General features: G+C 37.2%; 2 protein-coding genes across 2 annotated transcripts; one reads left to right on the top strand and one right to left on the bottom strand.

The window, feature by feature from the left end:
• The first annotated feature begins 384 nt into the window (after positions 1 to 384).
• LOC121241446 (F-box protein CPR1-like) lies at positions 385 to 1,515 on the top strand. The gene has a single exon (XM_041139225.1). It carries the CDS (start codon positions 385 to 387, stop codon positions 1,513 to 1,515), a length of 1,131 nt encoding a protein of 376 aa, XP_040995159.1.
• Positions 1,516 to 2,941: 1,426 nt separating this feature from the next.
• LOC121241015 lies at positions 2,942 to 8,613 on the bottom strand. Its single transcript, XM_041138584.1, has 2 exons — positions 7,958 to 8,613; positions 2,942 to 4,506 (listed from the first exon to the last, which is right to left on the bottom strand). The coding sequence occupies exon 2, from the start codon at positions 4,295 to 4,297 to the stop codon at positions 3,185 to 3,187; it is 1,113 nt and encodes a 370-aa protein (XP_040994518.1). The 5' UTR covers positions 4,298 to 4,506; positions 7,958 to 8,613; the 3' UTR covers positions 2,942 to 3,184.
• Positions 8,614 to 18,303: the final 9,690 nt, after the last annotated feature.

The following is an 18,303-nucleotide window of genomic DNA, read 5'->3' as shown; positions in this document are numbered from 1 at the left end:
AGTCCAGCGTATTTTTTTTTTTAAATAAATGGGATAAAGTTGGGACTTATATAAAAAAATAAATTTTTAATAATAGACTCAACTTTTTTTTCTTTTCACATGAAGTACTCTATACGTGCACTATCTCTTCTTACTCAATATTCCAAGAAATGTGACTCCGGAAAAGAAAAGAAAAGAAATGCAGCGTTATTACGAGAACGAAATTCTGAAATTACTATATAGCTAGGAAAATCAAATCCAAGAAGCAGAAGGAGACTTCAATTATATAAACATCTACTTCGCGTGATTGAAACCTCAAAAGTCCAAAATAAAAAGAAGAGAAAAAAACCATACGAATCACGGCGATCAGTACTTTTCCTACGTAAAGCAGCCAGCCCCGTTGTTATGGCGGACCCGCCACCACCGACCCTGAATAGTTATATCCCAGAAGAAATCGTGCTGGAGATCCTGGCAAGGTTACCAGTCAAATCATTGCTGAGCTTCAGGCGCGTATGCAAATCCTGGAACTCCATCATCTCCAGTCCTTATTTCATCGCCACCCACCTTAAATATGGTCCTCGTCGTGGTTATTATCTTCTATACCAGAGTATGCAGGTTGCTCAAATACATGAACCCTCATGTACAGTTGTCTGCGACCGGACCTATGACAGGATTTCCGAAATCGAACTGCCCTTCGTGCATGCTGGAATAGTGGGTTCCTCCAACGGCCTACTTTGTGTGGAGCCACCATACGGGTATTTGAGTTTGTGGAACCCCAGCATTGCAAGATTCAAGGTTTTGCCCGCTCCTTGCTTAGCTGGCGGCTATATAAGTGTTGCATACGGATTTACGTATGTTTCCGAGGAAAACGACTTCAAGATTGTTAGGATTTCATACAGTGAGTTTACAACTACGCTTCCTCGGGCTCAGGTTTTCACATTAAGTTCGAATTCATGGAGAAGAATCGATGACCCTATCCCTCTGAAACCCAATGCTCTAATCTACAATATTGGTTGTAATCATTTGCCCTGTCCATGCATTGCTGGAGCTTTGCATTGGATCGTGCGTAGTAAAGGAAGTGAGGATGATGGGAGAGACAATAAAAAGATTTTGTCATTTGATCTCAGGGATGAAAAATTCGGGGAGATAGCACTGCCTAGCAGTTACATGTACCACTACGATGAATGGGAATATCTTGGCTTGTTCAAGGGAAAGCTTGCTTCGTTTAGGTTTGCAGATCACTACCGGTGTGGGATATGGGCGATGACAGATTATGGAATGGCTGAATCTTGGACTCTGCTTAGGACTGTGGAATTTGAGCCAGGCGTGATAGATTTCCTGGGCTGCACCGACGACGGTGGTGCCGTCGTGATTGCAAGGATGTGCCGAGAGTTTTGTACTGTAAGTTTTATTGAGACTGAAGAAGCTTCACATCGTGAGAGGATTCTTCTTGATGGTTTACATCATCTAGTATTTGCAGCTCCTTTCGTGGAAAGCCTGGCTTTACTGGACGGATCAGAAAGTGTCAGAATCTAACCTAACGAAGGAGGCCAGCCGTAATCCCGGATGATCAATGATAGAGTATTTTCGTTTGAGTTACATATTTTTCTAAATCAAATTATGTTACATAGCGTCGAAGTCAGCAGATTTTTTCTTTACAAAGGAAATAAATCATATGACTGTATTTTCATTTATTAAGGAGATTGAAGATTTTTAATTTTCTTTTTTAAAAAAAAAACGAAAATGTTGATCAAGATCAATGCGTAGGCATGGATTGTGGGATGGAAAATGTTAAGTGTAATAAGAAAAAATTATAAAAAATTTACTTCTCCACGTATTAATTATTGATATACTAAAAATTATGAAATTTGAAATTCAAAAGAAAACTAACAAAATGAGTCTTGTAAGTAAAAATATAAGTAAAATTATAAATACACGTAACACTACTATATATATATATATCTATATATATCACATGCATGCAATTTTAGTGTGTTTTGCAATTAATCCTCTCTTGTTGAAACAAACCCGGCCCATTATTATATATACTTGTTTTTTTTTTTTTTAAATTTCAATAGATTGCTTTGAAAATTTAGAAAATGTTTGGATAGTGAGTTGAGATAAGATGAGATAAAAGTTGAATAAAATATTATTAAAATATTATTTTTATTTTAGAATTTAAAAAAGTTGAAATGTTGTTTATTGTATTTTGTTTTAGAATTTGAAAAAATTGTAATGTTTAAATGAAATGAGATTAGTTAATATGCTTTCTAAATCCAAAGAGGATAAGATTTTATGAAAGTCGTTTATGTAATCAAGTATTGAAAGAGATTTGGATAAAACGTCATTTTCGATTCTATTTGAAGTGAATACTAGTTATAATTAACAGATCAATTCAACTCTGGATCAAGCTACCGGTATTAGTTCAACGTCAAGTTAGGTCAATTTGTAGGTTTATTTTTATACGTAGAATTTCTTTGTAACTAAAATATTTCTCTCTCTCTCTTCATATATATATATATACATGTATATATTATTCAGAATTCGATCAAGGACTGAGATTCGATCCATTTTGAGGGAAAATTTGTCCACGTTGAACTAAATAGGAACATAATTTGAAAGGTGTAAGACCAGCAATAGCGGCTTTATTTTATTTTTCTTATGAAACATTACACGAAAAAGAAACTAGAATTTACAGGGAAAAAAACTAGAATTTTCAGCAAAATGAAATTAGAGAAAGTGAAAAGGAGAGCTAAAAGGCAAGCTTTTGGTTGACTTTTGTACTGACCCTGACTTATGCCAGCAAGATGTGAGCCAGGTCACCCATCTAGTAGATTTGGAGGATGCTTGATTCTAATTCGGAATTTGGAATATATGTAAACATGCAGCTATAGATGATTGTTGTGTTGCAAGCTTGATACTTTGAACTAAAATTTAAAAGAAAAAAAATATTCATGGCAGCTTCTGGAAATAATAAGATTCGAAGACAGTAATCAGGGTAATACATATTAGATGTTCATCGCCAAGAGCTTAACAAAGTTTCCTTATTGTTGGGGGTGGGGGTGGGGGTGGGGGTGGGGGTGCGGAATGGGGGACGGAGGGTGTGTTTTGAGGTTGGGAGTTCACAAAAACAACAGGTATGGTTCAGTCTAAATTCTAAAGAAAGCAACTGGACACTAATGTGGATTCCAGTATCAGATATGGTTCAATCTAAACAATCAGCGTCAGCACTCAGAGAAGAAGCTTCAGACTCTCTGCTGATGTTTTGGGGCTGAACTTTGGCTTCAATTGCATCAGCATTGTGGGTTCCAGCTTCAGATATACCTCCTGATCCTTGAGTCTCTGCACCTGGTTGATACTGATTTTCAAGAGCTGATCCTGTTGACGGAGGTGGCTCCAATGTGGTTGCTGCTGGTACCATTGCTGGTGGTTGTGCTTGGGCCTGAGAGAGCACGTAAGTCATCAATAACTGAGCCAAAAGGACTTGGGGGTCGTTAATGCCTTGTTGTTGGACTTGCGGATTTCCGGAAGTAGATGGAGCATTAAAGTTGGGTGGGTAGACTGATTGAAGCCCTGCTTGTTGGTGTGCTGGAGGAACATTAAGGTTAGGCGGGTAAAGTGCTTGAAGCCCTATTTCTCCATACAAAGCACGGTGACCGTGAAACCGCTTAAGATTTGCTAGGTGTTTTTTACCAGTCAAATGACTATCAAAAACAACCTGTGAGTCACACTTGACATTGCACAGCTCACACATTAAAGGAATCGCCTGTTTTGGTTTGGAGGTCTTAACTGGCCTTCTTGATCCTTCATAAGTTCTCATATACTTACCTCCTCGGCCTCCTCTCATGTGTCGCTTGAGACCACGTCCCTGAGCTGCAAATTGATCCTTGGGCTTCTTCTCTGGTTCTGCCAAAACTTCAGAATTCCCTACCACATCTTTCTGCTGCTCCGTTTCATTTCTATTGTCACCAGTAACAGCTTCAGAGGTTAGATTTTCTGGAGGGGTTTGTTTTTCCTCATATTCCTCAACTTTTTCAGACTGAACAACAACTTCAGGTTTCAATTCAGAATTGGGCATTTGCACATTCTGCTGTCCAGTTATGACTTTGTTGAGTCTCTGCAACTCCTCGTGTTTTTGCAAATTCTTTTTATGTCGCTTTCCATTCTTATGCTGCTCTAAGATTTCCAGAGTGTTGCAGTCAACCCTACAAAGTTCACACCATGCCATACGGGGAGGTGGCCAGAATGGAGCAGCAGGCACTTGTGCTGGTACAGGTAATGTTGCCTGTCCAGAGACTGATGCTGAAGGTTGCTGCATTGAAGCTGCTACACCTTCAGCTAGAGTGGATGCTGTAGATGTAGTCGCTGCAGCACCTTGTGGCGAGAAGTGCCTACCACCACCCCGACCACGTCCCCTGCCACGAAAAGGGGGTGCTGAGCCATCTGGTCTTGTGCCAAAATGGCGACCACCCCTCTGAAGGGCTTACCGCCCCTTCTACCTCCAACTCTATATGGAGAATGCCCAATCTGCAGAATAGCATTGAAGGATAAAGTGGACAATGTAGTGATGTATTTTGCCAAATGCTTCTATGATCAGATATAAAACCCAACTGGAACATCAAGCTTAATTTTTAAAAAAGTTAAAAGTAAATCTGTGGAAATAGACAATTAAGCATCATGATAATAACACACTAAAATAACTTATAAAATCACTAAGAATAAAATGTCATAACAAGCACATAATAAGTTATTCAAATGAACAACCAACCAGACTGGAAAATTTAAGTGACTATGTAACTGCAAGACACCACAAGAACAAAAAACATGTCCAAGAAAAGTAGATCAACTATGTGAAACCATTTACATGAAGTTGAGAATCATATATTGATTCAGTGCTGAGCTAATGGCTCATCAATGAACCAACTAAAACATTCCATGATTTTAAAATCGAGTAGTGGTCCACTTTTTGAGAATCAAAAGGTAACTTATTCATCTGAAAATGCTTCCTAGACATATAAGCCACATTAATTATTTCCTTAACCTTAGTAATTCAGCATCTGTTAGTTTTTCATTTTTTCCCCACCAATTAGTTTGATATAGATGCTCCTCTCATGGACAAGTTTGCCTTAGGTCAGTGTAACATAGAAGTGCCATCCTATGTAGGGATCACTTTATGCCATCTTGTTTGTAAACAAATGCAACAGAGAATAAATGAAGAAGTATTTTCAGGTAGTCAATTTATGCTTGGGTAATTTATGCTTGGGTAATTAAAGCAAAGTGTAACATCCAGACACAAATTTGATAAGTTTGGACAACGGGCCCAATTTTGTTACAGCTAGAAGGAAGATTATTTTATTGGACCATTAGCCTGTATGTATTATTTGAGGATCTAGTATTGAGAAGATAGGATTGGATATGAAATTATGGACCTAGATTCAAGATGGAGGAGGTTCGGCTCAGTAGGTCTATATATGGATGGATAAACCCAAGTATTTTTTAGCCAAAGCCCATTTGATTTTTGGCTGTTAAATTTGTGATAATTGGAAACCAGTCCCATTTATGACTCCTAAATGGATCCAAAGAATAGCAACATATTTATCCTAGAACTCCTAGCCATTAGGATTCTTAGAACCCCTTTCAAAACAAACTGAGTTAAATTCAAACAGCCCTATTATTAGGTTTTTCAGGTCTCACTAAATGGATTATTTGGCCTGAAAACTAGCAAAACATACGCTGCTGTGAGTCTGGAAAGTTTTTATGGCCATGTAATGTTCTTCAAGGAAACCAATCCCTAACCCTAGATAACTGCTGCAATATCTGGAGATTGAAAAAGGAACAAGTAGGCAATTATTGCGCATTTGTTATCGATAGAAGCAAAGAAGTAAGTAACATGATCATATCCTTACGTGTATGGTAAACGATGTTTTTAAAGTATTGTGTATGCATAGCCCTTTCTTGAAAGCCTCTCTTTAAGTATTGTGTTCTTCATGCATTATGGTAAGAAAGATAAAAGACAAGTTATGAAAGAAGCTTTAAGAATGACCATAAGAGATGCATGGTACCAATGCAGTTATGGGTGGATGCGAAAGCCATGGACCAAAGCTTAGTCTACCAAAGTATGTTATGATAAGATAAGTGGTTCCCCTTGGGACCATAGGCAGTGGAATTGGTGCACAACCCTGCATAAGGTGTGCTGTCCATTAAAGAAAGGGAAATACAAGTTTAATGAGTTATGCATAGTACATGTTGTTTATGTTAGGATAAGTATTGAGTATGCACACCAATCAAAATAACTATTGAGCATGCATGCTTTTCAAGAAAACCCTATGCTTATTGTGTTTACTGTATGATATACTACTTAATTGAGTATTCAACTTATTTTGTTTGTTTGTTTTTATGTTTTTAAAATGTCCAGGTAAAGTGTTAACGAGCTGATGACCAGGCATACATCATGTGTCAAGGGATTTTTAGACATAGTTAATAAGTGTCTTTTATTTTCATTAAGAGATCAGCTTTAAATTTTTTTGCTATGAGACTATATTTTTGTTATTTTTTTGCGAATTTATTTTCGATAAATTAGGAATTTTTCTTATGTAAGGTCTCTTTATCGAGCACAGTTATGAAAGTACGTAACACTCCTAACCTATGAGAAGGGGTGTTACACAAAACTACCTTTTATCAGTACAACCAAATTTTTATTCATGTAGTAATAACTTTAAGTCTTCAATAAATACTTCTTGTACAAGTATTACCAGTCGTTTTCAGTGAACATGTAAAATGACTTCGGATGACAGCTCAACCTCTCCCCTCAAGCTTATTTGTACATTAGCTATCTTAATCTCACATTTTTCAAGTACATACCTAGTCAATATCTTGTCATCATTTAGATGTTCTGTATTTCACAGGTAAGTTCTTTTGTTTCTTATCGAGCAACCTCTCTCTCCCTCTCTCACACACACATGCACAAGCAAACATAAATACACATGAGCACGCGATCACTCATACAAAAACAAAAGCCCCCAAACAGATGTCATAAGAACCCACAAAACTGTAGAAAAGCCACAATCTATAACAGGAGAATTCGATCTAAAAGAATTTTTATACAAACTGCTATAATGAATCCATTATCGATATTAACATTTTAGAAATAGCAGACATCAAACCCCAATGTAAGAAGGTGCTATTGCTATCTTGCGCCATAACCAGAGAATCAAAAGCAATTGAAATTAAGTGGACTGAAGATAGAAAACAGTAATTACATCATAAGTTATCCTTTTTTTTCTCTGTTTTCTTTGAAAATTCTCTCACATCATCACTTATCCAACCAAGGAATTCCCTCTTATTCACCTCACATAGAATCTATTTTCAGGAAGCTTGAATGGATAATTTTTTTTTTTGACGAGGAAGTTTACACAATTTTAACAACTCTAATCTACACATTACAAATAGATGGACCCAACATAGTGTCCTATCCTATTTAAAATTTCTCTACATACACAATACTCATACTGAAAGATCCTTCATTATCATTTATAATACTTATCCCGATTATTTACACAGTAATTTATACAAAAACAGAACGAGATCACATACTCTACTAGGCCCACCTACAAAACCCATATGATAACAAAAACAAAAAAACGATTGTTAGTTAAACCCTTCCCTTATCGTGATAAAAACATATAAAATGTACAGAAACAATGTATATGAAACAATACCAACCAAATGCATTTTGAAATATGTCCAAGCAAAACAAACCCGCATACTAACGTCACAAAAGACAAATATTATCCACGAGATGGCCTATTGCGTGCACCTAATATTATTCTTACCCTATTCACAAATATATATATATATATATATGTATGTATATTAAAAGGAGACCGATTCAATTATGCATACATGTAGCTACAGGCACATACATTTCTATTGACTTGAAAAATTGGAAGCATTAAAATCAATAAGGAAATCCCAATACCGGAGGGTGCACAGCCCGTTGCGTCGTGTCCAAATTACCGCCTAACTGCAGGAGCTGCGACATCGTAGTCACCACGGAATTCACTTGTTGCGGATTTTCCACAGTCACTTGTGGTGGGTAATAGGCATTCTGCTGACTCTGCAAATGGATCGGCTGCTGGGTCTGCACCGGGACACCCGGAGGGTGAATGGAGGTAGTGGGTTCGTCGGCTGGCTGGAATTGGGATAGGGATTGATGGGCATAAGAATTAGTGGAGGCGAAGTCATGGGAAGGAGGGTAGTAATTGTAGCTTTGGTGGTGGGCGTAGGAATAGTAAGGCTGGGATGATTGATCATATGCTGCTTGAATTTGAGATGGGTCGGGAGCTGCTTGTTGCTGCTGCTGCTGCTGTTGTTGTGGTTGCTGTTGGTAGTAGTCATAGGAGGAGTAATCCATTGATATTGGAAATGGGTGATGGTATTCTTTTGCGCAAGGTTTCTGGGGGATTACATATTATGTGGGTTTTGCGGGATTTGATTGCTTTATTTCTATGGCTATTCCCTTCGATGAGGAAAAGGGAAGAAGACGGAAGGGCAGAAGGGATTTGTGATTGTACTTTTGAAGAAATTGCAAAGCCATCCCTGAGGTCTTTTTATTTGGTAAATGAGTCTATTCATTTTCTATTATTACACATTTACTAGTAGTAGGGTATATCTTCTGGTCGGTACATCTGATGTAGGGCTGAGAACAACCTCCAATAGATTAATACCACGTAGCCCACCCATTAGTGTAATTGTGGGACGGCACCGCACTGAAGCAGACATCCCTCCTCACCCTTGAAACCCAATCTCTCACCCTTCTGCTGAGTTGTATTTCTCATCAAATCCCCATCCTCCTCTCTCTCTCATCAAATCTGCCGCCACTCAACGCCGTGAATGCATCGACACCGACTCCATTCTCTTTATCGGAATTCGATGCCGTGAACTTCGTCGAAGATTCCAAAAGCTTCACCATCTATACCTTCGAAAATTCCTCCCCCCTCAACGCCGTGAACTTCAGCCTCTTGCTTTTGGTCAATTTCTTGCCCTTTAAGTAAAGTTTTGGTTTGTTGATGCAATTAGAAGATGATACTGAGTAACTCTCCTGTTATAATAAGTAATTTTCATCATGGAGGAGAGAAAAGTGCGGAGAAATACATTGAAGTTTTGACAATGATTGAGTTCATACGATATACATCAGAAAATGAAGTTAGTGGAAACAGAGGAAATCTTGAAGTTAGTGGAAACAGAGGGGGCCCTTTCATGTTTTCTTGGCCAGCATGTCCAGATAACTAGCATGAATTCAAGATTCCTCTTGCTCCACACTCATGAAAATAATGCCAACTATATTCTGCTCATGAAACATTATCCTATGAAAAATAATCCAAGTCTGGCATCGACGTTGGCAAAGTAAAAAAACCTTCTAAAATAACTTATGCTTGCCGAGCCTGGCACCGATGTGCAGAAACTATTCTTTACACAGAAAAAATATAACACCCTTTTGGTCTCAGAGCCGAAGCATAAAAATGGGGAGAAGAAGACCATGGAGGAGAAGTTGAACGTAGAGAATGACAGGGAAAATTAATAAACATGAAAACAAACCATGGACTGCGTCGGACTGGCTGTCGATTATGTCGGACTTGCTGTCGGTGGAGGCAGGCTGGCTGTTGGCAGCAACTGGTGGAGAATAACAAAGGGGCTGTGGTCTGGGTTGCGTGCATGTAATGGGGAGGAAACAGGTTGTAAGGTATTTTGGGCAACAATAGGATGGACTTATTTCCAACAACGCTGAGGTGTCAACTGCCTATTGAGTACTAATTTACACTCAAGGATAGTACCACTCCAAAGCGCAGCTGTTACTAGTATTACCGTTATAAGGATTTAATCGTTATTCGTTAGAAAACCATAAAAAAATCACGGTACAGGAAAGAAAAATAAAAGTATCTATTTTTTTTTTTTTAAGATAAAAAGTATCTATTTTATACAAACCAAATTAAGATAAATATTTACAAACTTAATCAACGAAATATCCTCGATTCTTTTCAAGAATAAGCTCTTTTGGCAATACAACCATTTCAAGTATTTCAGATATTTTTAAATATTTCATTTCCAGACATTACTCAAATATAAAATATTTTTAATTTCAAATCTTTAATTTTTTTTATCTAGTCATTACTTAATCATTACAAAAAATTTTAAACTAAACAAAAAATACAAAAAATAATATTATTTTTTCAAATTTCAAAACAAAAATAATATTAAAAAATATATTCAAACAATTTTTAACTTTATAATATTTTTATTCAACTTTTTCTCTCTTCTTTTCCAGAATCTAATAAAATATTTCAACTCAAATAATTTTACTATTATTCACAAATATACTGAGATATTCTAAATATCCAAACAAAACTCTCAATGAACTGGCAACAATTTTCTTGCCTAAAGAAAAATATTATTAAATCACAAAGCAATTGACGCTTCAAACTAGAACTATAAAAATAAACTGACTAACCAATTAGCAAGAGTTTTTCACTTTTCCTTAAATTTATATTATCTTTTTTCCTAATCAAAATCAAAATATCCAACCTCTTAAGAACGACAACATCCTGACTAGGAAGTCTCAAAGCATTCATATTCAATTGCATAATTATGCATATCCAAAACTTAATAACATTCCAAACAGACTCAACTGTATCACCCTTACCTCCATTCTTGGCTTTGCAACACCTATCCCACAACCTTCAGGAGATAATGGAAGGTAGGAGACTAAAAATAGTCTGAACCTGAGATGATTTACCCGCACGATGAAACCAAAAATTTATTTGCTCTTTCCAAGTACGGAATTCACCCATATACACACCAAGCTGAATAGAAGCTATACGCCAAATTTGTCTAGCAAAATCACTTGTACAAAGGACATGGTTAATGTCTTCAATCTGGCCTAGAGAACAACAACTACATTTAGTCACCATAGGGATCCCAACCATTCTAATCTTTTCATCCACACTCAAGCAATTATTATAGGCCTTCCACATCATAATGAAGGTTTTCTTAGGAAGATTATTGTGTCAAATCCAATGGGCTTAAGATAAAGGGGGCACCCGAACCCTAATATAATCCCAAGCACTTTTAATACTAAAAGTTCCGTCATTCTCCTTCATCCAAACTAAGACATCTTGCCACTCTTTCCACCTAGCCAAGACCTGATACAATTCAGTTTCTTTTTGTTGACTCACAAGCCTTTCCAAAAGCGGAACATTCCAAACATTTTCAATACGACACTCTTTATTCTTAGTCAAATTATGCTCAATGACCAAAAATCGGGCATTAAGAGGACCACCCTCTTCCCAATAACACTATGGTGTTCAATATTCTTGTTACTGCCCTTCACCATTGTTTGAGATGTCTGTTGCCCTCAAGGCGAATATGACATTGTATGGCACTATGTACATTCATTTGATGATTTTTTGAGACCAATTGCCTTGAGGAAGAGACAGACAGGAGGGTCTGGAAGTGAGCATCCCTTCTTTGTATAATCAAGGCTATTGTCAAAACACAGTGAAATATTAGAAATTGATAGGAAATACTAGAAATAAGGCGAACAATTCGTGTTTAAGGTCTTATCGAAGTTGAGGACAACTGTTGACTTTAGAGTAATGCTAGATACAAATCTCAAATATACAAATTTTTTATAAAAATGTAGGTTCCATCAAGAAAAAGTGAGTTTTTTAAACATTTTTATGGTGGGGTATACTTTTTTTATAAACGACTTGCACAAGACTTATACATTTTGAGCTTGTATATATTATTTCTCATTTTTCTTGATGCTTGTGACGTTTTCTTCTTGTAGGTTGTGGTTTAGGTTTAGTTTCCTTGTCTTTATGTTGGATATGCCATCTAGTAATTTTAGTTTGGTGTCTAGGATTTTTTGAGGCCTGGGTTTTGATCTTTCTTGAGAATTTGTAATACCCAGATTTTTTTATTATAACCACAGTTTTCTTCCGTCATAACTGAGGGCTATCAATAAAATTGGGATATTGTCATCTTTCTAAAAAAAGAAAGTAACATTGAACACCATATGTGTTAGTCTGAGATGTATATGATTTCCTATGTAGTAAGGGGTTTCACTAAAAGTCTGAATTCTCCATAATCTTTATCCCCCATCTTCAATCCTTACAGTTGATAGGTCAACTCGTTGATATGTTTTGTCTGCTGAAGTAAAATTATAGGCTTACAACTATTCACCAAACCTCAAAGTTCAACTTCATGAAGATCACTGAAACTATTATGATTTGATGGAATCTGCATTAATGACCAATTGTCAGGCCTATACACAGATGGTGACACAACTAGTGCTTCTCCTGGGGTTTTTACTTCATAAGAATTTCTTGCATAACTAAGGTTTCCACTCCATGATGCAACATGACGAGAGGGAGGGGGAGCTAAGTTGTCATTTGCTATTGTCACTGTTCTCCTTTGTAAAATATTCTTCATGTTAGGAAAACGTTGTAGACCTGTTGTTCAGGTGTTTGAACTGTCTCTTCAACGGAAGCTACTGGATTGGGATAAAAAACTTGGGATTGGAACCACTTCTGATTTAATAGCTGCAACGAGTGACTGGAACAAGTTTGAGGAGTTCTAAGTACCCTTGTTGAATGTGTCAACATACTTGAAGAAACTACACTAAGTTTTATGTACATACTTAAGAATTGTCATCAATAAAACTAATCAAATGGATTTCCTGGTGATTACTATTGTAATCATGTTGAAGAGAAGAGAGACATCATGTCATAAACACACAAAACACATGCACACACAAATGCGCAGAGAGAGAGAGAGAGAGAGAGAGAGAGAGAGAGAGAGAGAGAACTTTCCTCGAGGTTATACCTTGAGTGAACGCCCATACGCCCTCGTTCAGAGAACTGTTTTGAACTGGGAGGGATGGGTGGGATTCTTAAACTCTGATAAGAAGTGACCGGGCCTTTAGTTTGTTGCCCAACATCTAAGGGGAAGAATCCATCTACTCCATTTTTCATGTTGTAGTCTTACATCCCATTCTGAAAAGTTGCAGTGGTTGGCGGAGGTGGTAATGTTGCCTCCTTGGCTAGAAGTACAACACCTTCCTCAACCCAGCAATGCATCATAATAAATCTATTCTTCTCACCCAATTTAGCCTTCTATTCAACATTTCAAATTATAAATAGTCAGGTTAAAGAAAAAATAATATTCAAGAAGGAAGTTGCTTCGTATACCTACCGGTCTGGTCGGGATCTTAAGACCAAGTCCATAATCTTTTGGAATAGTTGTGAGCCAAAACAACCAAATTTAGATGACCCACCAGATGCCAATGCTTGTTGTTGTGTATGAGAATTGTTTTTTTTCCTCTGATGAATCAATCCAATTGAGGAAAAAAATGTAGTATAAAATCTATTTCTCTCCATTAAGGAATTAACCAGAATAACCAAAATTGTGATTTCTAGTATAGAGATTTCCCTCTTTTATTGCTTATCCCATGTTGTAATTCAAACGCATATAGATGTGGCCTACAAATTTGACACACACACTTATATGCACCACCCAACCCAATCACGAGTCAGAATTTTTAGTTTTGTAAAACAAGGTTGGTGAAAACATTGTGCCCATAAAATAACTAATTGACAAAAAAACAAAACAACAACTAGCAAGAAACATAAATTTCTACCTTCACAGGAGCTCCACCAAAGTCTGGCTTCGAGATGCTTCTATGAGGCATTTTACTCTCACCAGTTCGTTTGCTTATAGGTTCTGCCGGAACTAAAGGCATTAACGATGATATTGCCATTGTTGATTGACTGTTAGATACTTTCAGACCTCCTCGTTGATGCGCATATTCAATTCGTTGAGCAGTGCTATGTGATGTTGAGGGTACAGGTGGAGGTAGGCCTCCAATTACACGATCTGCACTAGTGTCGAAGAAGGTAAGCAATTTACCAACCAGTTTGGTTGGAGCCAAATTTGTGCCATGGCCACCCTGAATATAATATTCTCACAGTAAGCCAAGTATTTGGCTTAATTGATGAAGGAAAATAATTGTTCGATAGGTACCTGCTGGTGCCTTTCAATCCGCTCCTCGAGAGACAATAACAATTGTCTCCACATGTCCACATCTGGTGCTTTACTTGTTTTAAGGGACTTCAAAATCACTTGGCAGTACCTAAGCCAATATATTATGTGTGAAGACCAAAGGTGAATTTATAGAGATCATAATTTAGTCATTGCTAGAAAAAAAAATCGCAATTTCAAATTAGACGCAATCATACTTCAAAGCATCTGCAACTTTTCCAACTTCAATCATCATGTGGGTATATATAAGCTTATACGGTTGAAAAGGTAGGATGAGACACTGAGAATTACCAAACACCTTCGAGTACTCTTATAATTATGTCCTCTGCCCAATATTCAGAAAGGTCTTTCATTTACATTATTCAGAAAGTATGTGACAAAAAAAATTATGAGTCGAAAACTAACTTCCAAACAACTAGCTAATAATGATTGGATTCACAACAAAATCATGAGCTACCAAATATGCTGCTGGGTAAACATAATGAAATACTAACTTCACAATTGTTTTTTTGAGTGGTTAAAATACAAGCTTCACAAATTGAATACAAGTTTCCAGGAAGAATCAAAATCACGCATTGCAGATAATCAAATCTTGCAACAGCATTGAAAATTCCCTATTAAACTTTTTATTTATAAGTAAATGATATTATTAATAAGGAGAGGCATAACCCAATTACACAAGATAATATACAAGAGATAAGACCTATCTAGGTAGCAGTAGTGGAAACAAGAAAATCGTGTAAATTTAGGCAATTAAAATCTATAACTATGGCCCAAAGAAATAAAGTACGGAAAAATAAAGATTGAAGCTCCTCAAGTGTTTGCTTTTTATCTTCAAATGTCCAATCGTTATGCTTTCGCCATCTGCACCATACAATGCAGATAGAGACCATCTTCCACATGGCTTTGATTTGTGGAGCACCTCCTGAAAGTGTCTAGCTGGCCAATAATTCAACCACTATGGCATGCATTACCCAATTTAACTCTACTCGGCTGAACACTTCAATCCACAAGGTTGTAGTTGTCTCGCAATGTAGTAAGAGATGATCCGTTGTTTCGCCAGCTTTCTTGCACATACAACACTAATCTAAAATAACAATCCGGTGATTCCTCAGATTATCGGTTGTCAGAATCTTGCCCAAAGTAGCTGTCTAAGTGAAGAAGAGTGCTTTGGGGGGCGCCTTATTCCTCCAAAGTCTTCTCCATGGGAATTGAGTATTCGGTAAATGTGTAAGGGATTTATAAAATGATTGAATCGAGAAAACAACTTATCAGCTCGTAGTTCATTTAGTTTTATGGAATACACTAGGCTAAAAAAAGCCTAAAAGTTGTTTACTTCCCAATCTTGGGCTATTCTACTGAAGGTGACATTCCATTGGACTTGGTCCCCTGATCGAACCATGAGACTCGCTACTGAACCTTCTTGATCACGTGCCACCGGGAAAACGGATGGAAAAGAGTCATTTAGAGCCTCCTTCCCACACCATATGTCCCTCCAAAATTTTATCCGAGTACTTGTATCTAGCAAAAATTTAGTATACTGAGTAAACATCCCCCACCCTCATCTAATGTGCTTCCAAGCCCCCACTTCATAGGCCCTATTCACCTATCTAGTACACCATCCACCTCACAAACTTCCGTATTTGCAATTAACCGCAAAGCCTCCCTTATCCTTTTTATTATTCTTAAGCAAATTCATTGAAATAAGATGTACATGGGGGTTTGAAGGAAGTCCAAACCAAAATGAAACCAATCTATCTAGATAGATTCGAGCTTTTAAATCAACACAACTTTTGTAAAATGGGCCAAAGGCCAAGAAAAATAAATGGTCCAATTGTCATAGTATCCTCTCGTAGGCCCTAGAAGAGGGTGGTTACCAGTGTAGATGGCATGGTGGTTGCATGTGGGGACCAGACAAGGATGTAAGAACCATTGCCTCATTATTGGTTGTTGGAGTATTCCAATAAAGGTTGACAAAAGCCAATAAGAATTAATGCAATGTATCAACAATGTAATCTAGGTAGTTAAGATAATGTTCAACGAGGGAGAGAAGATATACTAATACAAAAGGCCCTATATATCGATGGTATGTGAAACCATGCATATCACTTGTAGCATCTTTCACTCATGCCTGACAAATGGTGCAACGTAGTAAAATGGGTGTATTCAGCAAAGACAACTGTGGAGATGGAAGAAGTAGGGAAGAGAAAAAAAAGGAAAGGGGAAGGTGAGGCCACGCGACAACTTATACAAAGCCAATTGTTTCACAATTTATACAGGTCAATTTTTCCATCAGACGTATAGACAGGCCGCATATAAATAGAATATATGAACAATAAGTTTTACCTTCGACGCGGTTAGTTCTGAATGGTGATTGAAGCTTCCCATAATGCTGACATGCTATTTTTAGCAACGAAAAGTGCAACCTAAAACTTCTTCTTTCCTATAATCCACATGCCAAGATTCACATTTAGCAAACTTTTCATCAATTCATTTGTTCAACTCCCTATTTCCGATATTTGCGCCAACCAATGGACCACAATTGCTAGCACAATGCATGGAAGTAATCACGAGCACCCCATCCAAAGCTTAAAGCATCAGTTTGGTCCGTAACAACTTCCATCAAGTTGAGAACATTAATCACACACCCTATCAAGTCCTTCGCAAGGAAAAAAATTAAAGAAATAAAGAAAGAAGAACAAACTAACATTGAAAATTGAAACCAGAAAAAGATAAGTCCTAACCTAGCTTCCATACGAGTTTGTGTGAACGAAACTACTATTTTTAATGACTATAAGTTTCCACCAAATTCAAAAGTAACCAGAGCATGTGCAGGTTGTCTTGCAGATGACATCCCCTCTTGGGTGCATGAGAGAATTGAGTTCCACTCTGGAGAGGCTGTTGTGAAAAAATACTGATTTCTGACTTTTAAAGCAAGCAAGTGAGAAATGCATGTGTTGATTTAGCTCCTTGGTCTGACTTTGATGCCAAGGAAAACATTCATCAAGAATAAAGCTTTAAAACCCAGAAACTTTATTGTTTCCATCAACGTTATTATTTGGATGTTCGTATGAAGCAAGTAATCCATCTCGAACAAACTGAGATTGTTGATTAGCAAAATTTGTTAAATGAGCAATTGAACCCTTATAGGTCCTTAATATTTGGTTTTCAGTGAACCCAACTACATCACTCTTGGCAACATAATGAGCTTGCAATGTGTTCACAATTTGCTGATTGTAATGACTCACATAACCATCACAGTTCGCAATATTTTCTTTGTCTACAAGACTTTGTGATCCATGATTCTCAATATTTTGATTCGATACAGCTAATTATCATCTATACTTGTAAGCTTACTTGAAGTTGGAATGTAAGATTCCAACAACTTCCATTCTTTAGTGATTATGTCATAGAACCACCCAAGATACTGGGGATCAAACACCACATGAGCTGGCTATTACAAATTTCCTTGAGAAGTCTAATACCAGTAAGAGACATTGCGAGTTGGATATCCTTCAACCGCAGTTCTAACAACAGACTAAGCCTGAGCAGTTTGCTGCTGATAATGAACACCATGGTCTGAATGAACCTCATTACCCATTGCATGAGTATTTGTATTCACATTAATATCAGCGTTTGTATTTGGATTTGCATTGAAACCCTCCAACTGATACCATTGCCCAGTGCATGCATCATACTTCCACCCTGGATAAAGATTTTCCCAATGTTGACGACTACTATTCTAAACTTGACCATTTGAATTCTGCCCTGTATCCACTCCAAAACATTGCCTCTCTGGATGTTGTCCATAACTTGAGGTCCCCAAATCAACAATAGGGTTTTCAAAAACAGCATCCACAACATTAGATTCCACCCCTGACTTGCCTATATGTGCCATACTCATGAATGGGTCTTCTGAGCTATCTCCCAATTCACTAAAGAAATCAAAGTACGACCCAAATCCTCCACTCCACCACAAGCATCATTCTCAGAGCCAAATGAAATCCATTGAATCTCTTTCACACCCATTCCTATGGACACACTAGTCTTACCCAACGTACCATCCAATGTACTTTCCTCCCTTACTTTACTACACTCATTTCTATTACTAGATACTGATTATATACTCTCTTCAACAACCATATTGTTAGACTCGTTTGTATTTCTTGGTATCAATGAATTGCTCTTTTTACTAACCACACTGTCCTCATTGACTTTCGACGCACA

The sequence above is a fragment of the Juglans microcarpa x Juglans regia genome, chromosome 7S, assembly GCF_004785595.1.
Source record: "Juglans microcarpa x Juglans regia isolate MS1-56 chromosome 7S, Jm3101_v1.0, whole genome shotgun sequence".
In the NCBI taxonomy this organism is placed as follows: Eukaryota; Viridiplantae; Streptophyta; class Magnoliopsida; order Fagales; family Juglandaceae; genus Juglans; species Juglans microcarpa x Juglans regia.
Note: the sequence above shows the minus strand (reverse complement) of the source record. Positions and strands in the feature narration are given on the sequence as shown.

Excerpts from the sequence above, each read along its gene's own strand:
- LOC121241446 (XM_041139225.1), top strand. The coding sequence starts at position 385 with ATGGCGGACCCGCCACCACCGACCCTGAATAGTTATATCCCAGAAGAA.
- LOC121241015 (XM_041138584.1), bottom strand. The coding sequence starts at position 4,297 with ATGCAGCAACCTTCAGCATCAGTCTCTGGACAGGCAACATTACCTGTA.